Here is an 18,863-nt window from a genome sequence, read left to right as displayed (position 1 = left end):
GACTCTATATAGTGGAAAAAGCGTTGTGATTTCAGGAAACAACAGAAAATATAAGTCAGGATGGCATGAGTGGAGTTTTAGGAGCATTGCGCTACCAACTGCAACAATTCTGCACGCCTCGCAAAACGACTCAAAGCTACAGTTTGTCACAAATTTCTTTCGCAAAATTAATTCTCGTCGATCAACCATCTTCTTCAGCATAAGAAAATTTTGTTTAAGATACAGAAAAAAACTTATTGAAGGAGAATGAAAAAATGTTAGACTAAGTTAAAGCTCAATAGAAAAGAAAATCTTGAAACATTTTGGTCCATAATTGACAGAAACCTTAAAAGATAACAAAAATAGTAATACTACGACAGACCATCAACAATAAGTGACACTAAAGTTAACTGCAACTGCTTGTTTACTCTATAGTGTACAATATCTCTTCTACCTTACACAGACATTTCCCCACGGGACTGGCAACCAATTCTTTGCGATAATTTTGATATTTGCAAAATCTGAAGTCACTTGAAACGTTAGCGATCTACATACACTTAATAGAGTACGATGTAAGTGTTGGCCTCTGGCAGTTGGGCGTTGTACACTGTTGTTGTTGTTGTTGTGGCCTTCAGTCCAGAGACTGGTTTGATGCAGCTCTCCATGCTACTCTATCCTGTGCAAGCTTCTTCATCTCCCAGTACCTACTGCAACCTACATCCTTCTGAATCTGCTTAGTGTACTCATCTCTTTGTCTCCCTCTACTATTTTTTCACTACACGCTGCCCTCCAATACTAAATTGGTGATCCCTTGATGCCTCAGAACATGTCCTACCAACTAATCCCTTGTTCTAGTCAAGGTGTGCCACAAATTTCTCTTCTCCCTAATTCTAATCAATACCTCCTCATTAGTTATGTGATCCACCCATCTAATCAGCATTCTTCTGTAGCACCACATTTCGAAAGCTTCTATTCTCTTCTTGTCCAAACTATTTATCGTCTACCACTGTACACTATATGTCGTTTAATATTGAACATTTGTAAAATAAATTGCATTTTAAATTATCATCTTGGGGTTGAAGCTCTTTCTTCCGTGTTTGCTTTAACAATACATATGTTTTTGGATGGTGTCTGCCTTTACCAAAACACAATTTTGTTTTTTATCCCAAACATGTTTCACTGCAGTTGCAGCATCATAAGTGGGCTTTTGCTTTATGGCTTTCTACCACATGGTGTGGTTTTCCTGATGTATTATGTTTTTTACAGTGACTGTTTCCTTTCACAGTTTGTCTAACTGTTTTCTTTCATAGTTTGTCAAACTGTGAAAGAAAACAGTCACTGTAAAAACGTAATAAATCAGCAAAACCACACTATGTGATAAAAATCCATAAAATAAAAGCCCACTGATAATCCTGCAACTGTAGCGAAACATGTTTGGGATAAAAAACAAAATTGTGCTTTGCATTTTAAATTATTTGTTTGAAGAAAACTAGTATTGTCATAGCCACCAGATGGCAGACACACCACGTTCAGTCATTTTTGTACAACCACCACTAAACAATATACCATTTCTCTCTCTCAACCCCCCCCCCCCTCCTCTCCCCCGCACACACATATGTATACATGACTTGGTTTGAATGCTTATTAGTTGGCAAAGCTGACTGAAGACTTCAGCACTATGGTAGCACCGTCGTGTTTACGAGCGAGATAGGCAGTAACAGCGCACTCACCAGTATTCTTAGGAGTACAGCGCTATCACACGCTACACTCCTATGCGCCTACGCCATGCATAGCATCACAAACACTGACCGACACTTTTGGTAGACAATACTGCTCGCACACTATCACCGTGGTAGAACGCATTCACAGCGTAATATGTTTAGGACTTCACGTTATGTGATGAGGTTTCTTGTTTCGTTAAGTTCTAAAACAAATATGCATGATTTGAAACTATGTTGTTTCAGTCACATATGATGCTTTTTTGATTCTGGCGCCTTTTAAAACCAAATCCCATGGTTGAAACAATTTTATCTAAGAATTTAATCGCTAACTTTGAAGTTCAGTTTTGTCCAATAAGAATTGTTAAGCAGGGGTGTTGCATAGCATATGTATTCGTTACTGGGTAAGAGGTATCACTGCCAGTTCTGGCTAAAATCTCTTTCCGCGTCAGCTTTCCTGAAATCGTAATGTCATCGGTATTTTTTCCTGCAGTTGCAGCACAATAAAATTCCAGAATTGAATTGGCCTACCCAGAGTCCCGACCTGAAGCCAGTGGAACACATCTGAGATGAACTTGGGAACGTCGAATTCGATGCAGACCTCAGCGTCCAGCATTACCTTTTCTCGTTTCGGTTCCTCCAAAGAGATTCAGACACCTCATGAGAAGTGTTTCCAGCAGAATTCAAGCCGTCATAACGGCGAAAGGTGGATAGCGTATATTGTTGTTGTTGTTGTGGTCTTCAGTCCTGAGACTGGTTTGATGCAGCTCTCCATACTACTCTATCCTGTGCAAGCTTCTTCATCTCCCAGTACTTACTGCAAACTACACCATTCTGAATCTGCTTAGTGTATTCATCTCTTGGTCTCCCTCTACGATTTTTACTCTCCACGCTGGCCTCCAATAGTAAATTTGTGATCCCTTGATGCCTCAAAATATGACCTACCAACCGGTCCCTTCTTCTTGTCAAGTTGTGCCACAAACTCCTCTTCTCCCCAATTCTATTCAATACCTCCTCATTAGTTATGTGATCTACCCATCTAATCTTCGCCGGCCGAAGTGGCCGTGCGGTTAAAGGCGCTGCAGTCTGGAACCGCAAGACCGCTACGGTCGCAGGTTCGAATCCTGCCTCGGGCATGGATGTTTGTGATGTCCTTAGGTTAGTTAGATTTAACTAGTTCTAAGTTCTAGGGGACTAATGACCTCAGCGGTTGAGTCCCATAGTGCTCAGAGCCATTTGAACCATTTGAACCATCTAATCTTCAGCATTCTTCTGTAGCACCACATTTCGAAAGCTTCTATTCTATTCTTGTCTTAACTATTTATCGTCCATGTTTCACTTCCATACATGGCTACACTCCATACATATACCTTAAGAAACGACTTCCAGACACTTAAATCTATACTCGACGTTAAGAAATTTCTCTTCTTCAGAAACGATTTCCTTGCCATTGCCAGTCTACATTTTATATCCTCTCTGCTTCGACCATCATCAGTTATTTTGCTCCCCAAATAGCAAAACTCCTTTTCTACTTTAAGTGTCTCATTTCCGCCGGCCGAAGTGGCCGCGCGGTTCTGGCGCTGCAGTCTGGAATCGCGAGACCGCTACGGTCGCAGGTTCGAATCCTGCCTCGGGCATGGATGTGTGTGATGTCCTTAGGTTAGTTATGTTTAACTAGTTCTAAGTTCTAGGGGACTAATGACCTCAGCAGTTGAGTCCCATAGTGCTCAGAGCCATTTGAACCATTTTTTTTGGTCTCATTTCCTAACATAATTCCCTCAGCATCACCCGACTTAATTCGACTACATTCCATTATCCTCGTTTTGCTTTTGTTGATGTTCATCTTATATCCTCCTTTCAAGACACTGTCCATTCCGTTCAACTACTCTTCCAAGTCATTTGCTGTCTCTGACAGAATTACAAAGTCATCGGCGAACCTCAAAGTTTTTATTTCTTCTCCATGGATTTTAATACCTACTTCGAATTTTTATTTTGTTTCCTTCACTGCTTGCTCAATATACAGATTGAATAACATCGGGGAGAGGCTACAACCCTGTCTTACTCACTTCCCAACCACTGCTTCCCTTTCGTGTCCCTCGACTCTTATAACTGCCATCTGGTTTCTGTGCAAATTGTAAATAGCCTTTCGCTCCCTGAATTTTACCCCTGCCACCTTCAGTATATGAAAGGGAGTATTCCAGTCAACATTATCAAAAGCTTTCTCTAAGTCTACAAATGCTAGAAACGTAGGTTTGCCTTTCCTTAATCTTTCTTCTAAGATAAGTCCTAAGGTCAGTATTACCTCACTTGTTCCAATATTTCTGCGAAATCCAAACTGATAATCCCCGAGGTCGGCTTCTTCCAGTTTTTCCATTCGTCTGTAAAGAATTCGCGTTAGTATTTTGCAGCTGTGAATTATTAAACTGATAGTTCGGTAATATTCACATCTGTCAACACCTCCTTTCTTTGGGATTGGAATTATTATATTCTTCTTGAAGTCTGAGGGTATTTTACCTGTCTCGTACATTTTGTTCACCAGATGGTAGTGTTTTGTCAGGACTGGCTCTCCTAAGTACGTTAATAGTTCTAATGGAATGTTGTCTACTCCCGGGGCCTTGTTTCGACTCAGGTGTATCAGTGCTCTGTCAAACTCTTCACGCAGTATCGTATCTCCCATTTCATCTTCGTCTACATCCTCTTCCATTTCCATAATGTTGTCCTCAAGTACATCGCCCTTATATAGACCCTCTATACGCCTTCCACCTTTCTGCTTTCCCTTCTTTGCATAGAACTGGGTTTCCATCTGAGCTCTTGATATTCATACAAGTGACACTCTTTTCTCCAAAGGTCTCTTTAATTTTCTTGTAGACAGTATCTCTCTTACCCCTAGTGAGATAAGCCTCTACATCCTTACATTTGTCCTCTAGCCATCCCTGCTCAACCAATTTTCACTTCCTGTCGATCTCATTTTTTAGACGTTTGTATTCCATTTTGCCTGCCTCATTTACTAAATTTTTATGTTTTCTCCTTTCTTCAATTAAATTCAATATTTCTTCTGTTACCGAAGGATTTCTACTAGCCCTCGCCTTTTTACCTACTTGATCCTCTGCTGCTTTCACTACTTCAACCCTCAGAGCTACCCAATCTTCGTCTACTGTATTTCTTTCCCCCATTCCTATCAATTGTTCCCTTATGCTCTCCCTGAAACTCTCTACAACCTCTGGTTTAGTCAGTTTATCCAGGTCCCATCTCCTTAAATTCCCACCTTTTTGCAGTTTCTTCAGTTTTAATCCACAGTCCATAACCAATAGATTGTGGTCAGTGTCCACATTTGCCCCTGGAAATGTCTTACAATTGAAAACCTGGTTCCTAAATCTCTGTCTTACCATTATATAATCTATCTGATACCTTCTAGTATCTCCAGGATTCTTCCAGGTATACAACCTTCTTTTTTGATTCTTGGTTCAAATGGTTCAAATGGCTCTGAGCACTATGGGACTCAACTGCTGAGGTCATTAGTCCCCTAGAACTTAGAACTAGTTAAACCTAACTAACCTAAGGACATCACAAACATCCATGCCCGAGGCAGGATTCGAACCTGCGACCGTAGCGGTCTTGCGGTTCCAGACTGCAGCGCCTTTAACCGCACGGCCACTTCGGCCGGCTTTGATTCTTGAACCAAGTGTTAGCTATGATTAAGTTATGCTCTGTGCAAAATTCTACCAGACAGCTTCCTCTTTCATTTCTTACCCCCAATCCATATTCATCTACTATGTTTCCTTCTCTCCCTTTTCCTACTCTCGAATTCCAGTCACCCATGACTGTTTAATTTTCGTCTCCCTTCACTACCTGAATAATTTCTTTTATGTCATCATACATTTCATCAATTTCTTCATCATCTGCAGAGCTAGTTGGCATATAAACTTGTACTACTGTAGTAGGCATGGGCTTCGTGTCTATCTTGGTCACAATATTGCGTTCACTATGCTGTTTGTAGTAGCTTACCCGCACTCCTATTTTTTTATTCATTATTAAACCTATTCCTGCATTACCCCTATTTGATTTTGTATTTATAACCCTGTATTCATCTGACCAAAAGTCTTGTTCCTCCTGCCACCGAACTTCACTAATTCCAACTATATCTAACTTTAACCTATCCATTTCCCTTTTTAAATTTTCTAACCTACCTGCCCGATTAAGGGATCTGACATTCCACGCTCCGATCCGCAGAATGCCAGTTTTCTTTCTCCTGATAACGACGTCCTCTTGAGTAGTCCCCGCCCGGAGATCCGAATGGGGGACTATTTTACCTCCGGAATATTTTACCCAATAGGACGCCATCATCAATTAACCATACAGTAAATCATGCCCTCGGGAAAAATTACGGCTGTAGTTTCCCCTTGCTTTCAGCCGTTCGCAGTACCAGCACAGCAAGGCCGTTTTGGTTAATGTTACAAGGCCAGATCAGTCAATCATCCAGACTGTTGCCCCTGCAACTATTGAAAAGGCTGCTGCCCCACTTCAGGAACCACACGTTTGTCTGTCCTCTCAACAGATACCCCTCCGTCGTGGTTGCACCTACGATACGGCCATCTGTATCGCCGAGGCACGCAAGCCTCCCCACCAACGGCAAGGCCCATGGTTCATGGGGTGGGGGAGGAGGGGAGGAGGGAGCGTATATTAATGTTCATTAAAAAATGTCCGGGTCCTTTTGATCAGATATTGTACAATTCTGATTGCACTAGTGATCTAAGTGGTGGTCTAGCAGGTACAGTATTAGTCTCTGGCCCTGGAAGACCTGCGTTCAATCCCACTTAGGAGACGGGAATTCTAGTCATTCCAGACCTTCCACTATGGCCCCATCTCAATTCAGCCTGCTCTCAAATCATTACCAGGAGTCTTTACCAGGGAAAAAGTTGGCTGGAGCAAGAGCCCGCCACCTTCCCCCGTCTACTGCTGCGATGAAGAAAGGCTGTACTGATCTAGATGGAGAGTGTAGTATTATGTATACCACCCTACTGGCGTCTTTAAGCTGGCAGCGGAATTGCAAGTTTCCGTCAGACGCCGATAGCGGTAATGCAGGATCCGGCAGATCCAATGGTGCGCACCCGCTGAGCCAAGCCCTCAATGGCTCTGGTCTATGAGAGTCCTCTGTCGCCACACTGTAGGACAGCTGGAAGCAGCCACTGAGCCCCACTAGCACTCATAGCCACTTAGCTACGTGATGCTACGCAGACGCCGCCTTTTCGTGGCCCCAACGCTTTAGTTCAGAGAGCTCTTCCTTATTAACATTTAGAGCTGGGCTCTATTTGTTGCTGCATTATTTGTAATGAGCCTTCGTATGCTATGAGAAATACAAGTTAAGTAGATCTTCTCTTTACTGTGATAATTTGTTCGAGTAAGAATGGTAGTGAGAATAGGAGGTGTGATGAGTGAAGAAATAGAACTGGGAAGAGGTGTAAGACAAGGTTGTTGTTTATCACCAACACTGTTCAGTATATATCTGGAGTAAATTATTAGTGAAAAAAAGAGCTTGTATAGGGGTCGGAGAGTGGAGTGTGTAAGATTTTCAGACGACATGGTTGTGATGGCAGAGAGTGCAAAAGAGATGGAACAAATGTTAGATTATCTAAACACAGACCTAGAAGAATATGGAATGAAGATTAACAAGAAGAAAACGAAAACCATGGTAATTGGAGGAAAGGGGAGAAAATGCCGTATGAAAATAGGGGGAGAGGAAATAACTTCAATTACTTGGGAAGTGTAATAATGGATGATATGTATTGCTCAACAGAAATTAGGAAAAGAATTGCAATAGCAAAAGAAGGACTCAAGAGGAAACAGAAATTACTTTGTGGACCACTAAACAAAGATCTGAGGAAAAGACTTACCAAATGTAAATCTGGATCGTTGTACTATAACGTGCGGAGACCTGGACATTGAGGAAGGAAGATGAAAGAAGATTGGAGGCACTAGAGATGTGGATATAGAGAAGAATGGAAAAAAGTTAAATGGGAAGTCCGGGTAAGGAATGAAGAAGTATTAAGAAGAGCTGGAGAAGAAAGAAACATGCTGAAAGTTATCAGAAAGAGAAAACGGAACTGGATTGGACATTGTTTGAGGAGGGACTGTTTACTGAAGGAAGGAATAGAATGAATCGTGGAGGGAAAAAGGAGAAGAGGAAAAAGAAGATATCAAATGCTAGACAATATAAAAGGAGACAAATATTCAGGAATGAAAAGCCTGGCTATGGACAGACAAAAGTGGAAGAGGCTTAACCCATGACAAGACCTGCCGTCAGGCAGAATACCATATTACTACTACTACTACTACTTTGCTCGATAATTATTTCTGCTTCTGTCCAGCTTCCCTACCATGACAGTTGCTACACCACTGTGCAGCCCACCTCTCCTTACTGTTGTGTGCGAAATCGTACACAACAGAGAGAAAGTTCTCTTAACAGACGTTGTGTACAATCCTGGTTGCGACTCCTAGTTGTCAACAGTGTAGTATATAAGCTGAACATCATTAGTAGCTCTGAACCTTAACTACACCACTGCTGACTTATCAACAATGAAAACAAAAGCTTAGTATTATAGATCTTTGCAATAAAGCTGCTATGTTCACTACATCTTTCCTTCGTGCTATAGCGGCCTGGCCTGTCCGAGGCAGCTGAGTGGTAAATGTCATGTGACTAGGGCCTCCCGTCGGGTAGACCGTTCGCCCGGTGCAAGTCTTTCGATTTAACGCCACTTCGGCGACTTCCGCGTCGATGGGGATGAAATGATGATGATTAGGACAACACAACACCCAGTCCCTGGGCGGATAAAATCTCCGACCCAGCCAGGAATCGAACCCGGGCCCTTAGGATTGACAGTCTGTCGCGCTGACCACTGAACTACCGGGGTTGGACAGCTGAGTGGTGATGTGGGAGTGATCAGGTGCTATGCCTGGAGGAGTTAGTAACACAGTGTTTGTTATATGTAATAACATTTGTTCGCCAGGATGAGTATACAGAGTAATAAAGCTGCTTTGGTGCATCGTGTAGCAGCTAGGCCTCAGCGTGTGTTGTAAAGACCTGCTGACATGCCTCATGAGCACAAATTGACGCCAGTGACGTAGATCAGTGTGTTGCGCCCAGAGTGTTGTCGTGCAGGTGGCAGAATGGGGACGGGCAAGCATTGCCCACTCCTACAGTACAGAGCGACTCTATACTTCAGCACTTCCGTACACAACCCGTTGCGCGCTTAGGTGAGAATAGCTGACTACGTGGTCCAGGATATCACTTGTTGCGAAGCCCTTGTCATTCACCATGGGTCTACCAAGATTGCTGCAGATGTTCACGAGTTGAATAGGGGCTGTGCAAAAACACTACACCGGGATGGTGGGGACACGTCAGTTTGCTGATCATCCACAAATGACCCTCAATGGGAAGAGAGTTGGTAGTATGCCAGTCCTCTTCTCATGCGCGATGTCCAAGTAGACAGCAATGGCAGATCACAGCTGTGGTCTGCTTCAAGTTGGCTACGTCTTGGCACTGAAGTCAGCAAGCAGGTAGAGGGCCGACCATCGTCTATCAGCTTGTCGTGGTTTGACTGAAACTCAGGAGACCAGTACTCTCTCTGATTCTGCTGACAGGGACAGAATGGCGGCATGACGGAGTGAATCCTCGAACTCTAAAAGCCCAGTCATTTATAGAGCCGAGCCCACACTTGTGTCGCACATGGTGGCTCCAGGTGCATGACTGAATGTGCCTTCGTTTATTGTCCTCGTCAGCAATCTTTGCTTCACTGTGCGGTTCAGTAACTATTCTGTGTTACCGAGCTCGGGGCTTTCTGCAACGTTTGACTATTGCAGCGGCGCTCTGACACTTGAAATTTCGGATTATTACTTTATACTGTCCGCCGCTGGTAGCTCAGTGGTCAGCGAGACGGAATGTCATACCTAACGGCCCGGGTTCGATTTCCGGCTGGGTCGGAGATTTTCTCCGCACAGGGACTGGGTGTTTTGATTGTCCTTATCATCATCATGTCATCCCCATCGACACGCAAGTCGCCGAAGTGGCGTCAACTCGAAAGACTTGCACCAGGCGAACGGTCAACCCGACGGGAGGCCCTAGCCACACGGCATTTCCATTTCCATACTTCATACTGCCCTGTTACGATGTATTGCTCAGAAGTTGTATGGCAATGCTCGCCTAGTGCCTTGCCTTCTGCTACATTGGCGGTTAAGTCGTGTTGACATTCTGACTGTTACTCTGGTCCTAGCTGGCTGTGATCTCACCGGATAAAGCTTGAAAAAATTTAGGCATGCACACCGATTTTATTCTGGGCCGCAACAGTACGTTTGACCACGAAGGTGCATGTTATCGAAGCTGTCAAACATTCCTCACAACCAAAACTATACATCATTAAAGCGACCTGAAAAAGAGCATCTCAAATGACATTGTACTATTCATAACTAGTACTTACGATCCCGATTTAATACTTATATTGCTCAGAGAATATTTGGTGATCTAAAGTATGCCTCTTTATGGTTCCATGAGTTACAAGAGATGCCACTGCTTACAGTATTTATTTGGACTTAAAATAACTTGGTAACTGGAACATCAGTGTTTCGAGAAGTTAAATATGCACAAAATTTCAGTTTTTTGTACAATTGTATTAAAGGAAGATTCATGTATCATTACAGATTCTTTAATAATTCGAAAGATAGAATATTACAGTACTCTCATTTAAGTAAGAAAACATGTAAAATACATAAAGTTTTTGTTTCAGATTAAACTTCAGGGGTATTGACACACGTAATAATTTAATATTGTAATTTAACAGATTCCTTTTCCTGTCCACCAATACCATCTTCTCTAGGAGACAAACAAGTCTAAAGACACGATGTTCCTTCATTTTTTCACATGTAATCATGCTCTGTGGAGAGATTGAAATTTCACTAACAAATTTTTATTTTCGTTGTCCCAGTGGCTGTTCCCCGTTTTCTGCTAAATGCAATCATTTCTCCTACGTTTGTTTCATTAGGGAGTTCCTAGAGCTGTCTTTCACCGACTGGCAAAAGCTTTTCTGGCACTCCGCGCCAAGGCAGTTCCATATAAAACAAACAGAAATAAATTTTGATTTGATATCTCATCCCTTCTCTTACTAACACTTTACATATTTTAAAAAATTTTCCACTTTGGTATCTTACATATAAATTTCTGAGTAAAGCATTCTCATTCGTGACGAGGTACACTGGAGGAAAGGAAATAAAAGCACATTGCGTCTGTTTATAACACTTGTTATACCATGATCTATTAATACCTGTTCACTCAGAATATGATCACAGGTACACTGCCAAAATTTTACATGTACGCCTGAATTCATTGCACCCAAAAACACGAAACTGTTATACCATAGTCCGCAGCTCGTGGTCGTGCGGTAGCGTTCTCGCTTCCCGCGCCCGGGTTCCCGGGTTCGATTCCCGGCGGGGTCAGGGATTTTCTCTGTCTCGTGATGACTGGGTGTTGTGTGCAGTTAAGTAGTTCTAAGTTCTAGGGGACTGATAACCATAGATGTTGAGTCCCATAGTGCTCAGAGCCAATTGTTATACCATATCAAGATGACGCGTGCCCTAACAATATGGCTGTACCTCAGAGTTCCAAACTATCCCATATTGTAAGGGATTCCACATATTTGAGGAGTAAAGAAATTATTCCGTTTGAATTTTGCATAGGACTCTAAAACCCCTGATTTAATATTTTTCCGCTAATTTATCTTATTCGTGTGACTCATCTGTCGCAATTAAATGTTAGACCTATATGTCACTGATCTATATACTGAGGTATGAATTTGTCTTATAACTCGTTTGTCGGATTCACATTACAGTACAGCACTACTTATTTATTATTAGACAACGTATGTTTAAGTTTGAATCTGCCTAAGCCAACTCTGAAAGTGACTTAAATAGTATAGTCTGTGTATTACTAAACAATGTGTTAAGGAAAAAGGCGAGAGAAAGGTCCCAAATTAAAATCCCAGTCTGGTTCACAGCTTTAATCTGCGAGGAATATTGAATACTTTGAGGTTTGGGAAGTTGCGCCAACAGTTAAAGGTGCTTTATTTAAATTAGCCAGCACTAATTGCAGCTCAGAACCAATGGCAATAAAGCGTCTGTTGAGAGGGCTTTTCAATAATGAAAACGAAATGGAGTGATGCAAGAAACGTATTCCTTGACAACTAAAATCAAAATTCCACGTAACTTTGAATTAAGGTTACAGCTGTCAGGATTGTTTTCCAATGGCAAGAGAAATATCAAAAGCATATACACTGTCTGACAAAGGAAAGCGAAGAACGCCAAACACATGGAAGGATGAGGATGTCAATGTAACTTCGTACATGTAAAAATCATCAGCAGGAATGTAAATGATAAGAATTTCAGTTCTCTGTGACAAGTAGAACGTCCATCAGAGTGCATCGTGTTGTTCGTGTTTCGTGTTGTTGCCAGGCCTTTTAGGGTGCATAAAGGGCGTGAACAACATTAATGTTGAGTGATCAGATGTTGAGTGATCAGATGTTGAGTGATCAGATGTTGAGTGATGAGATGTTGAGTGATGAGATGTTGAGTGATGAGATGTTGAGTTATGAGATGTTGAATGATCAGATGTTGAGTTATCAGATATTGAATGATCAGATGTTGAGTGATCAGATGTTGAGTGATCAGATGTTGAGTGATCAGATGTTGAGTGATCAATGTGAAGGACATGAAACAGCGTTATAAGAAACGGGCGTCATTGTGGGTCTCCATTTGGCTGGCTGATCGAATCATGCAACACCCAGATTTTTGGGGCATTTGGCTGTGACAGGGGGCCGATGGTGGCTGCATGAGGGCATGCATACTCATCATTAAGTTTGTGGTGGACCACATCTGGCCACCATAAGGGAGGATCACCATATTGTGCACCAAGCAGACTATAACCCCTTTCACGTCTGCGTCTGCCATTTGAGAACAGATAATGAACTCCCTGTGACGTTTTGTGTCATGTAGCACCACTGGTCGGAGACTATAGTTCATTCCTGACAGTTTCAGTGGGCTGGGCACAGAAGACTGGCGCGCCTACTTGAACAATTCACGTAACGCGGTTTTGTAAACGTCTCTATGGCAACGCCTCAGTGTTGTCTCCGCTCTATAGACGGTACTGTTCTCGCTAGCATCCGTTTGCACTTCGCTGTTGAAAGGTGGCAACAGCGCTGCTAAATGTCAGAGATTTACTTAACCGACTCAACCCAAGCAGCAGCTGGACTAGAGAATTATTGTCCCATGCATAGTCTGCCATTAACACCATTACGCAAGCGACTGGCTCTGGAATGGCGTCATGAGTGGTGAACATGAACCATCATATGCGAGTATGGTGGAGACCACGTGAGAGGTCCCATCCTTACAATGTTTTGAAGAAGCACAGCGGTGTTGCTCCTGGTCGTCAAGTACAGCTTCAAGTCACAGATGGTAGTAACTGCGAGAACTCTGAAGGCGCAACGGTACGTCACGAACGTAGTATGTCCTCTTGTGTTACCTTCCTTGCAGCAGTGTCGTGGTGCCTTTTTCATCAGGACAGTGCTCGTCCGCACATGAATCGTTCGCATGGTATTGAGGTACTTCAGCGGTCAGCAAGATCCCCAGTTCTGTCCCCTACAGAATATGAACGGGATCAGCTAGGTCATCAGTTACATCCTAGTGCTGGTATCCACGATACGAAGGACAGTTACGACAGTTGTTGGCCAGCTTCCTGCTTGCTTCAGGACAAGATACAATGGCTTTATGAAACCATAACCAACCGAATCAGTACATGGACTCAGACAAGAGGAGGTGCAAGGTCGTACCGATAAGTGGGATCACACTGCCAAGTTCTTTGTAAATCTGACTATCATTGAAATTCGTGAAATAATGTCACATACCCTCTCAACCCATGAAGCTTCAATTTGTTTCCTCATCCCCTTCTGGGTGCTTAACTTTTTGGGTTAGGTAGTGTTTCACACTTTGAATTTTGTTCAGGTGTTTACACAAAATCTGTAATTTTTACGTCCGAAGTTATTAATACAGTATTTAACGCTAAAGTGATTAATGTAAGTTATCAGGTTACTACACTGTGCACGTCCTTCACTTAGTAAAATAACAGCTGCTGGATAAGATCTAAGAGGTATAATCGTGTCCCATATAGAGGTGATGTAGAAGTTGGCAACCCTACTGTGATAACGTGATCAAGTTAGCGACAGCAACGCCCGGCACTACGGTGTCCTCCAACGAGTAATACCGTGTGGTTCTATTTTAAGTGCAGCTGCTCACGAAGGTCCAGTCTGGGCTGTAATTATCTTATGACACCGAAACTTGATAGATATGCTGATTTGTTAATGGAGAACCGATTTACGCTTGAAAAAAAATTAATTCCAGTTTTGGCCACCAGGTGCAAATCTGGCGCTGTTCAGCACCTCGTCGGCGTCTCTGCTCGTCATACTGAACGAATTGTGTAAGCAGCATTTACTAATAAAATCAACATGTTGCCTTTCTCACTCGTTTGACTTTTTCTTCCCGCTTAGCGTTCCCAATCCATTACATAAGGAGACATATCTATACGTCTTTCTTGCCTTCGAAGCCCCAGAACTGCATCCGGTGGCCAAAATTGGAATTAATTTTTTTCCGGCGTCAATCGGTTCCGCATTAACGCTTTAGCATATATACCAATTTTCGCTGCCATACGATAATTACAGCCAACAGTGGCGCTCTTTACGTAGCTGCATTTTAATTACACTGAGGAGCCAAAGAAACTGATACACATGCCTAATATCGTGTAGAGCCTCTGCGAGCACACAGAAGTGTCACAACACGACGGGGCATGTACTCCACTAATGTCTGAAGCAGTGCTGGAGAGCATTGACACCATGAATCTTGCAGGGGTGTCCATAAATCCGTAGGAGTACGAGGAGATGGTGATCTCTTCTGAACAGCGCGTTGCAAGGCATCCCAGATATTCTCAATAATGTTCATGTCTGGGGAGTTAGGTGGCCAGCGGAAATGTTTAAACTCAAAAGAGTATTCCATGAGCAACTCTGTAGCAATTCTGGACATGTGGGGTGTCCCATAGTTCTGCTGGAATTGTCCAAGTGCGTCGGAATGCACAATGGACATGAATGGATGCAGGTGATCAGACAGGATGCTTACGTACGTGTCACCTGTCAGTCGTATGTAAACGTATCAGGGGTCCTATATCACTCTAACTGCACATACGCCACACCATTATAGAGCCTCGACCAACTTGAACAGTCACCTACAGGGTCCATGGATTCATGAGGTTGTCTCCATACCGACACACGTGCATCCACTCGATACAATTTGAAACGAGACTTGTCCGACCACGCAACATGTTTCCCGTCATCAGCAGTCCAATATCAATGTTGACTGGCCCAAACGATTCGTAAAGCTTTGTGCTGTGCAGTCCTCAAGGGTACACCAGTGGACCTTTGCCTCCGAAAGCCTATATCGATGATGTTTCGTTGAATGGTTCGCGCGCTGACACCTGTTGATGGCCCGGCATTGAAATCTGTAGCAATTTGCCGAAGGGTTTCACTTGTGCCACGTTCAGTTTGGTGGTAAGGTCTTATGAGACCAAACTGCTGAGGTCATCGGTCCCTAAGCTTACACACAACTCAATCTAACTCAAACTAACTTACGCTAAGGACGACACAGACACCTTTCCCCGAGGGAGGACTCGAACCTCCGACGGGGGAAGCCGCGCGGACCGTGCCACGTTCAACGATTCTCTTCAGTAGTCGTCGGTCCCGTTCTTCCAAGATCTTTTTCCAGGCGCAGCGATGTCGGAGTTTTGTTGTTTTACTGGACTCCTGACATTCACAGTACACTCGTGAAATGGTCGTACAAGGAAATCCCCATACTGTGTGCCATCGCTCGTGCACCGACTATAACACCACGTTCAAACTCACTTAAGCGTTGATAACCTGTAGCAGCAGTAACCGATCTATGAACTGTGCCAGACACTTGTTGTCTTATATAGGTGTTTCCGGCCGCAGCGCCGTATTCTGCCTGTTTAGATATCTGTGTATTTGAATACGCATGCCTATACCATCCGATAGCTCAGAAAAGTCACGAGGAGAAATGTGCACGTGACAGGCAGATTAGTGTTCGTCCGTGCCGTGTCCGCCGGTGCGTGTCTCATCAGCCGGACCGCCCGTGGTGTTCCCAGGCTCCACGACAAGGACGAGGCCCGCGCGCTGTTCGTGCTGTTGCAGAGCCCGGTGTTCGGCGCGCAGTCCTCCTACACCATCCTGGCGCACCTGCTGCGCGCCCTCGTGTCGCTGCCCGCACCAGACCTCGCATTGATCGTCTCCTGGTTCCGCACGTGAGTATACGACTCCTCTTGCCACTTTCATTTCTTGTTTACCTATGCCGTACAAAGCTACGACACGTATCGGCATATATAGCTATGGTTTTCGAGACAGCTGATAGCTATGGAAATGGAAACGTGGTGCCAATGGACGCCACACTGGTCTCTAGGATTTCAAGGCACTTTCACTGTCATCGCCAGTCTCACAGCACGCAGCATAACAGCTGTGTCATGCCGGTTCCTGCAGTCACTTGCACGGGTACAGTTGTAAGGTGGCCATAATTTCGCACCTTACAAGAACTAATCCACCTACTTTGCCGTGATCTACAAACAATTAGGCATCATGTGATAGGTTGTACATCGTATATATGAATATACACTACTGGCCATTAAAATTGCTACACCAAGAAGAAATGCAGATGATAAACGGGTATTCATTGGACAAATATATTATACTAGCACTGACATATGATTACATTTTCACGAAATTTGGGTGCATAGATCCTGAGAGCCGGCCAGGGTGGCCGAGCGGTTCTAGGCGCTACAGTCTGGAACCGCGCGACCGCTACGGTCGCAGGTTCGAGTCCTGCCTCGGGCATGGATGTGTGTGATGTCCTTAGGTTAGTTAGGTTTAAGCAGTTCTAAGTCTAGGGGACTGATGACCTTAGATGTTAAGTCCCATTGTGCACAGAGCCATTTGAACCAGCCAGATCCTGAGAAATCAGCACCCAGAACAACCACCCCTGGCCGTAATAACGGCCTTGATACGCCTGGGCATTGAGTCAAACAGAACTTGGATGGCGTGTACAGGTACAGCTGCCCAAGCAGCTTCGACACGATACCACAGTTCATCAAGAGTAGTGACTGGCGTATCGTGACGAGACAGTTGCTCGGCCACCATTGAGCAGACGTTTTCAGTTGGTGAGAGGTCTGGAGAATGTGCTGGCCAGGGCAGCAGTCGAACATATTCTGTATCCAGAAAGGCACGTACAGAACCTGCAACGTGCGGTCGTGCATTATCCTGCTGAAATGTAGGGTTTCGCAGGGATCGAATGAAGGGTAGAGTCACGGGTCGTAACACATCTGAAATGTAACGTCCACTGTTCAAAGTGCCGTCAATGCGAACAAGAGGTGACCGAGACGTGCAACCAATGGCACCCCGTACCATCACGCCAGGTGATACGCCAGTATCGCGATGATGAATACACGCTTCCAATGTGCGTTCACTGCGGTATCGCCAAACACGGATGCGACCATCATAAAAACGGCGTAATGAATGATTGCCTACACTAGTAGAGGTTGGAACGCCAGTGGAGATGAAACGCCAGGCAGAACTCAAGCTCTGGGTGGAAGGCCCGCACAGGTGTTGGTCCTGCTTAAACACAGTAAGTAGTAGACGGACGTCGTAGCACCTAAGCGCTGGACCTCAATAGCGTCGCGACCGGTGGGTTTTGGCGAACGGGAACGATTATACCGGGTGATCAAAAAGTTAGTATAAATTTGGAAACTGAATAAATCACGGAATAATGTCGATAGAGAGGTACAAATTGACACACATGCTTGGAATGACATGAGATTTTAATAGAACCAAAAAAAAAAAAATACAAACGTTCAAAAAATGTCCGACAGATGGCGCTTCATCTGATCAGAATAGCAATAATTAGCATAACAAAGTAAGACAAAGCAAAGATGATGTTCTTTACAGGAAATACTAAATATGCCCACCATCATTCCTCAACAATAGCTGTAGCCGAGGAATAATGTTGTGAACAGCACTGTAAAGCATGTCCGGAGTTATGGTGAGGCATTGGCGTCGGATGTTGTCTTTCAGCATCCCTAGAGATGTCGGTCGATCACGTTACACTTGCGACTTCACGTAACCCCAAAGCCAATAATCGCACGGACTGAGGTCTGGGGACCTGGGAGGCCAAGCATGACGAAAGTGGAGGCTGAGCACACGATCATCACCAAACGACGCGCGCAAGAGATCTTTCATGCGTCTAGCAATATGGCGTGTTTTTTTTTTTTTTTTTGGTTCTAATAAAACCCCATGTCATTCCAAGCACGTGTGTCAATTTTTACCTATCTATCTACATTATTCCCTGGTTTATTAAGTTTTCGAATTTAAACTGACTTTTTGATCACCCGGTACTTCGGAAACTACGAAAATCTTGGACGCAGGTGAGAGGAACGAAAAAGCAGCACCTCGGAAACCACGCAAGCTGGGTTATTTCCGAGGATTTTTACTCATAAGCGTACCACTGTGCGAGTATTCGTTTTTCCTCGCAAACTTTCCGCGCTGGATGACAATGGTTGGTCGACGTTCGGAAGAATCTGTAGAGAGGGAGAATATTCCGTGGTTTCGGGAATATGATTCGTTTTCGGAATTACGATGGTGGGGAGCCGAGCCTTGCTGGGAAGACAGCGCTGGAGAGACGAGGTCTTTCCGTTGTAAGCGCCCGTGTGTGACGGTCGCTCGATATTAGCTTTTTTGATACAGACGGACTTTGCTGTCTTTGCTCTCGGGAGATATTACAGTTAGAACAGTTAGGCACTGTACTGTTGCGAACCTATACGATTCTGGACTTTATCTCCGGGCTGGAAGTCGTCGTTGAGTACGCAGCGTTCTGTAATTGAGAGCACTTCCTCTGCCTATACTTACGTTGAGACGTTATCTGAACTCCGTCCTTGTGGCTGGGAGTTCGCGTTTCTTGTCTGTAGAACACAGAGAGGAGAAGACAGTATAGAGTATATTAGTCAGAGGACCGCCTTCTACCGTCCTC

General features: G+C 44.0%; 1 protein-coding gene across 1 annotated transcript in view; it reads left to right on the top strand.

The window, feature by feature from the left end:
- Nucleotides 1-18,863, top strand: part of LOC126235368 (probable E3 ubiquitin-protein ligase HECTD2) — a 313,075-nt gene that overhangs the window by 195,831 nt on the left and 98,381 nt on the right. The window contains exon 6 of the mRNA XM_049944094.1: nt 15,940-16,095. Within this exon, the coding sequence (XP_049800051.1) occupies nt 15,940-16,095 (156 nt within the window). The remainder of the gene's footprint in view (nt 1-15,939; nt 16,096-18,863) is intronic.

Source organism: Schistocerca nitens, chromosome 1 (assembly GCF_023898315.1).
Source record: "Schistocerca nitens isolate TAMUIC-IGC-003100 chromosome 1, iqSchNite1.1, whole genome shotgun sequence".
NCBI lineage: Eukaryota > Metazoa > Arthropoda > Insecta > Orthoptera > Acrididae > Schistocerca > Schistocerca nitens.
Note: the sequence above shows the minus strand (reverse complement) of the source record. Positions and strands in the feature narration are given on the sequence as shown.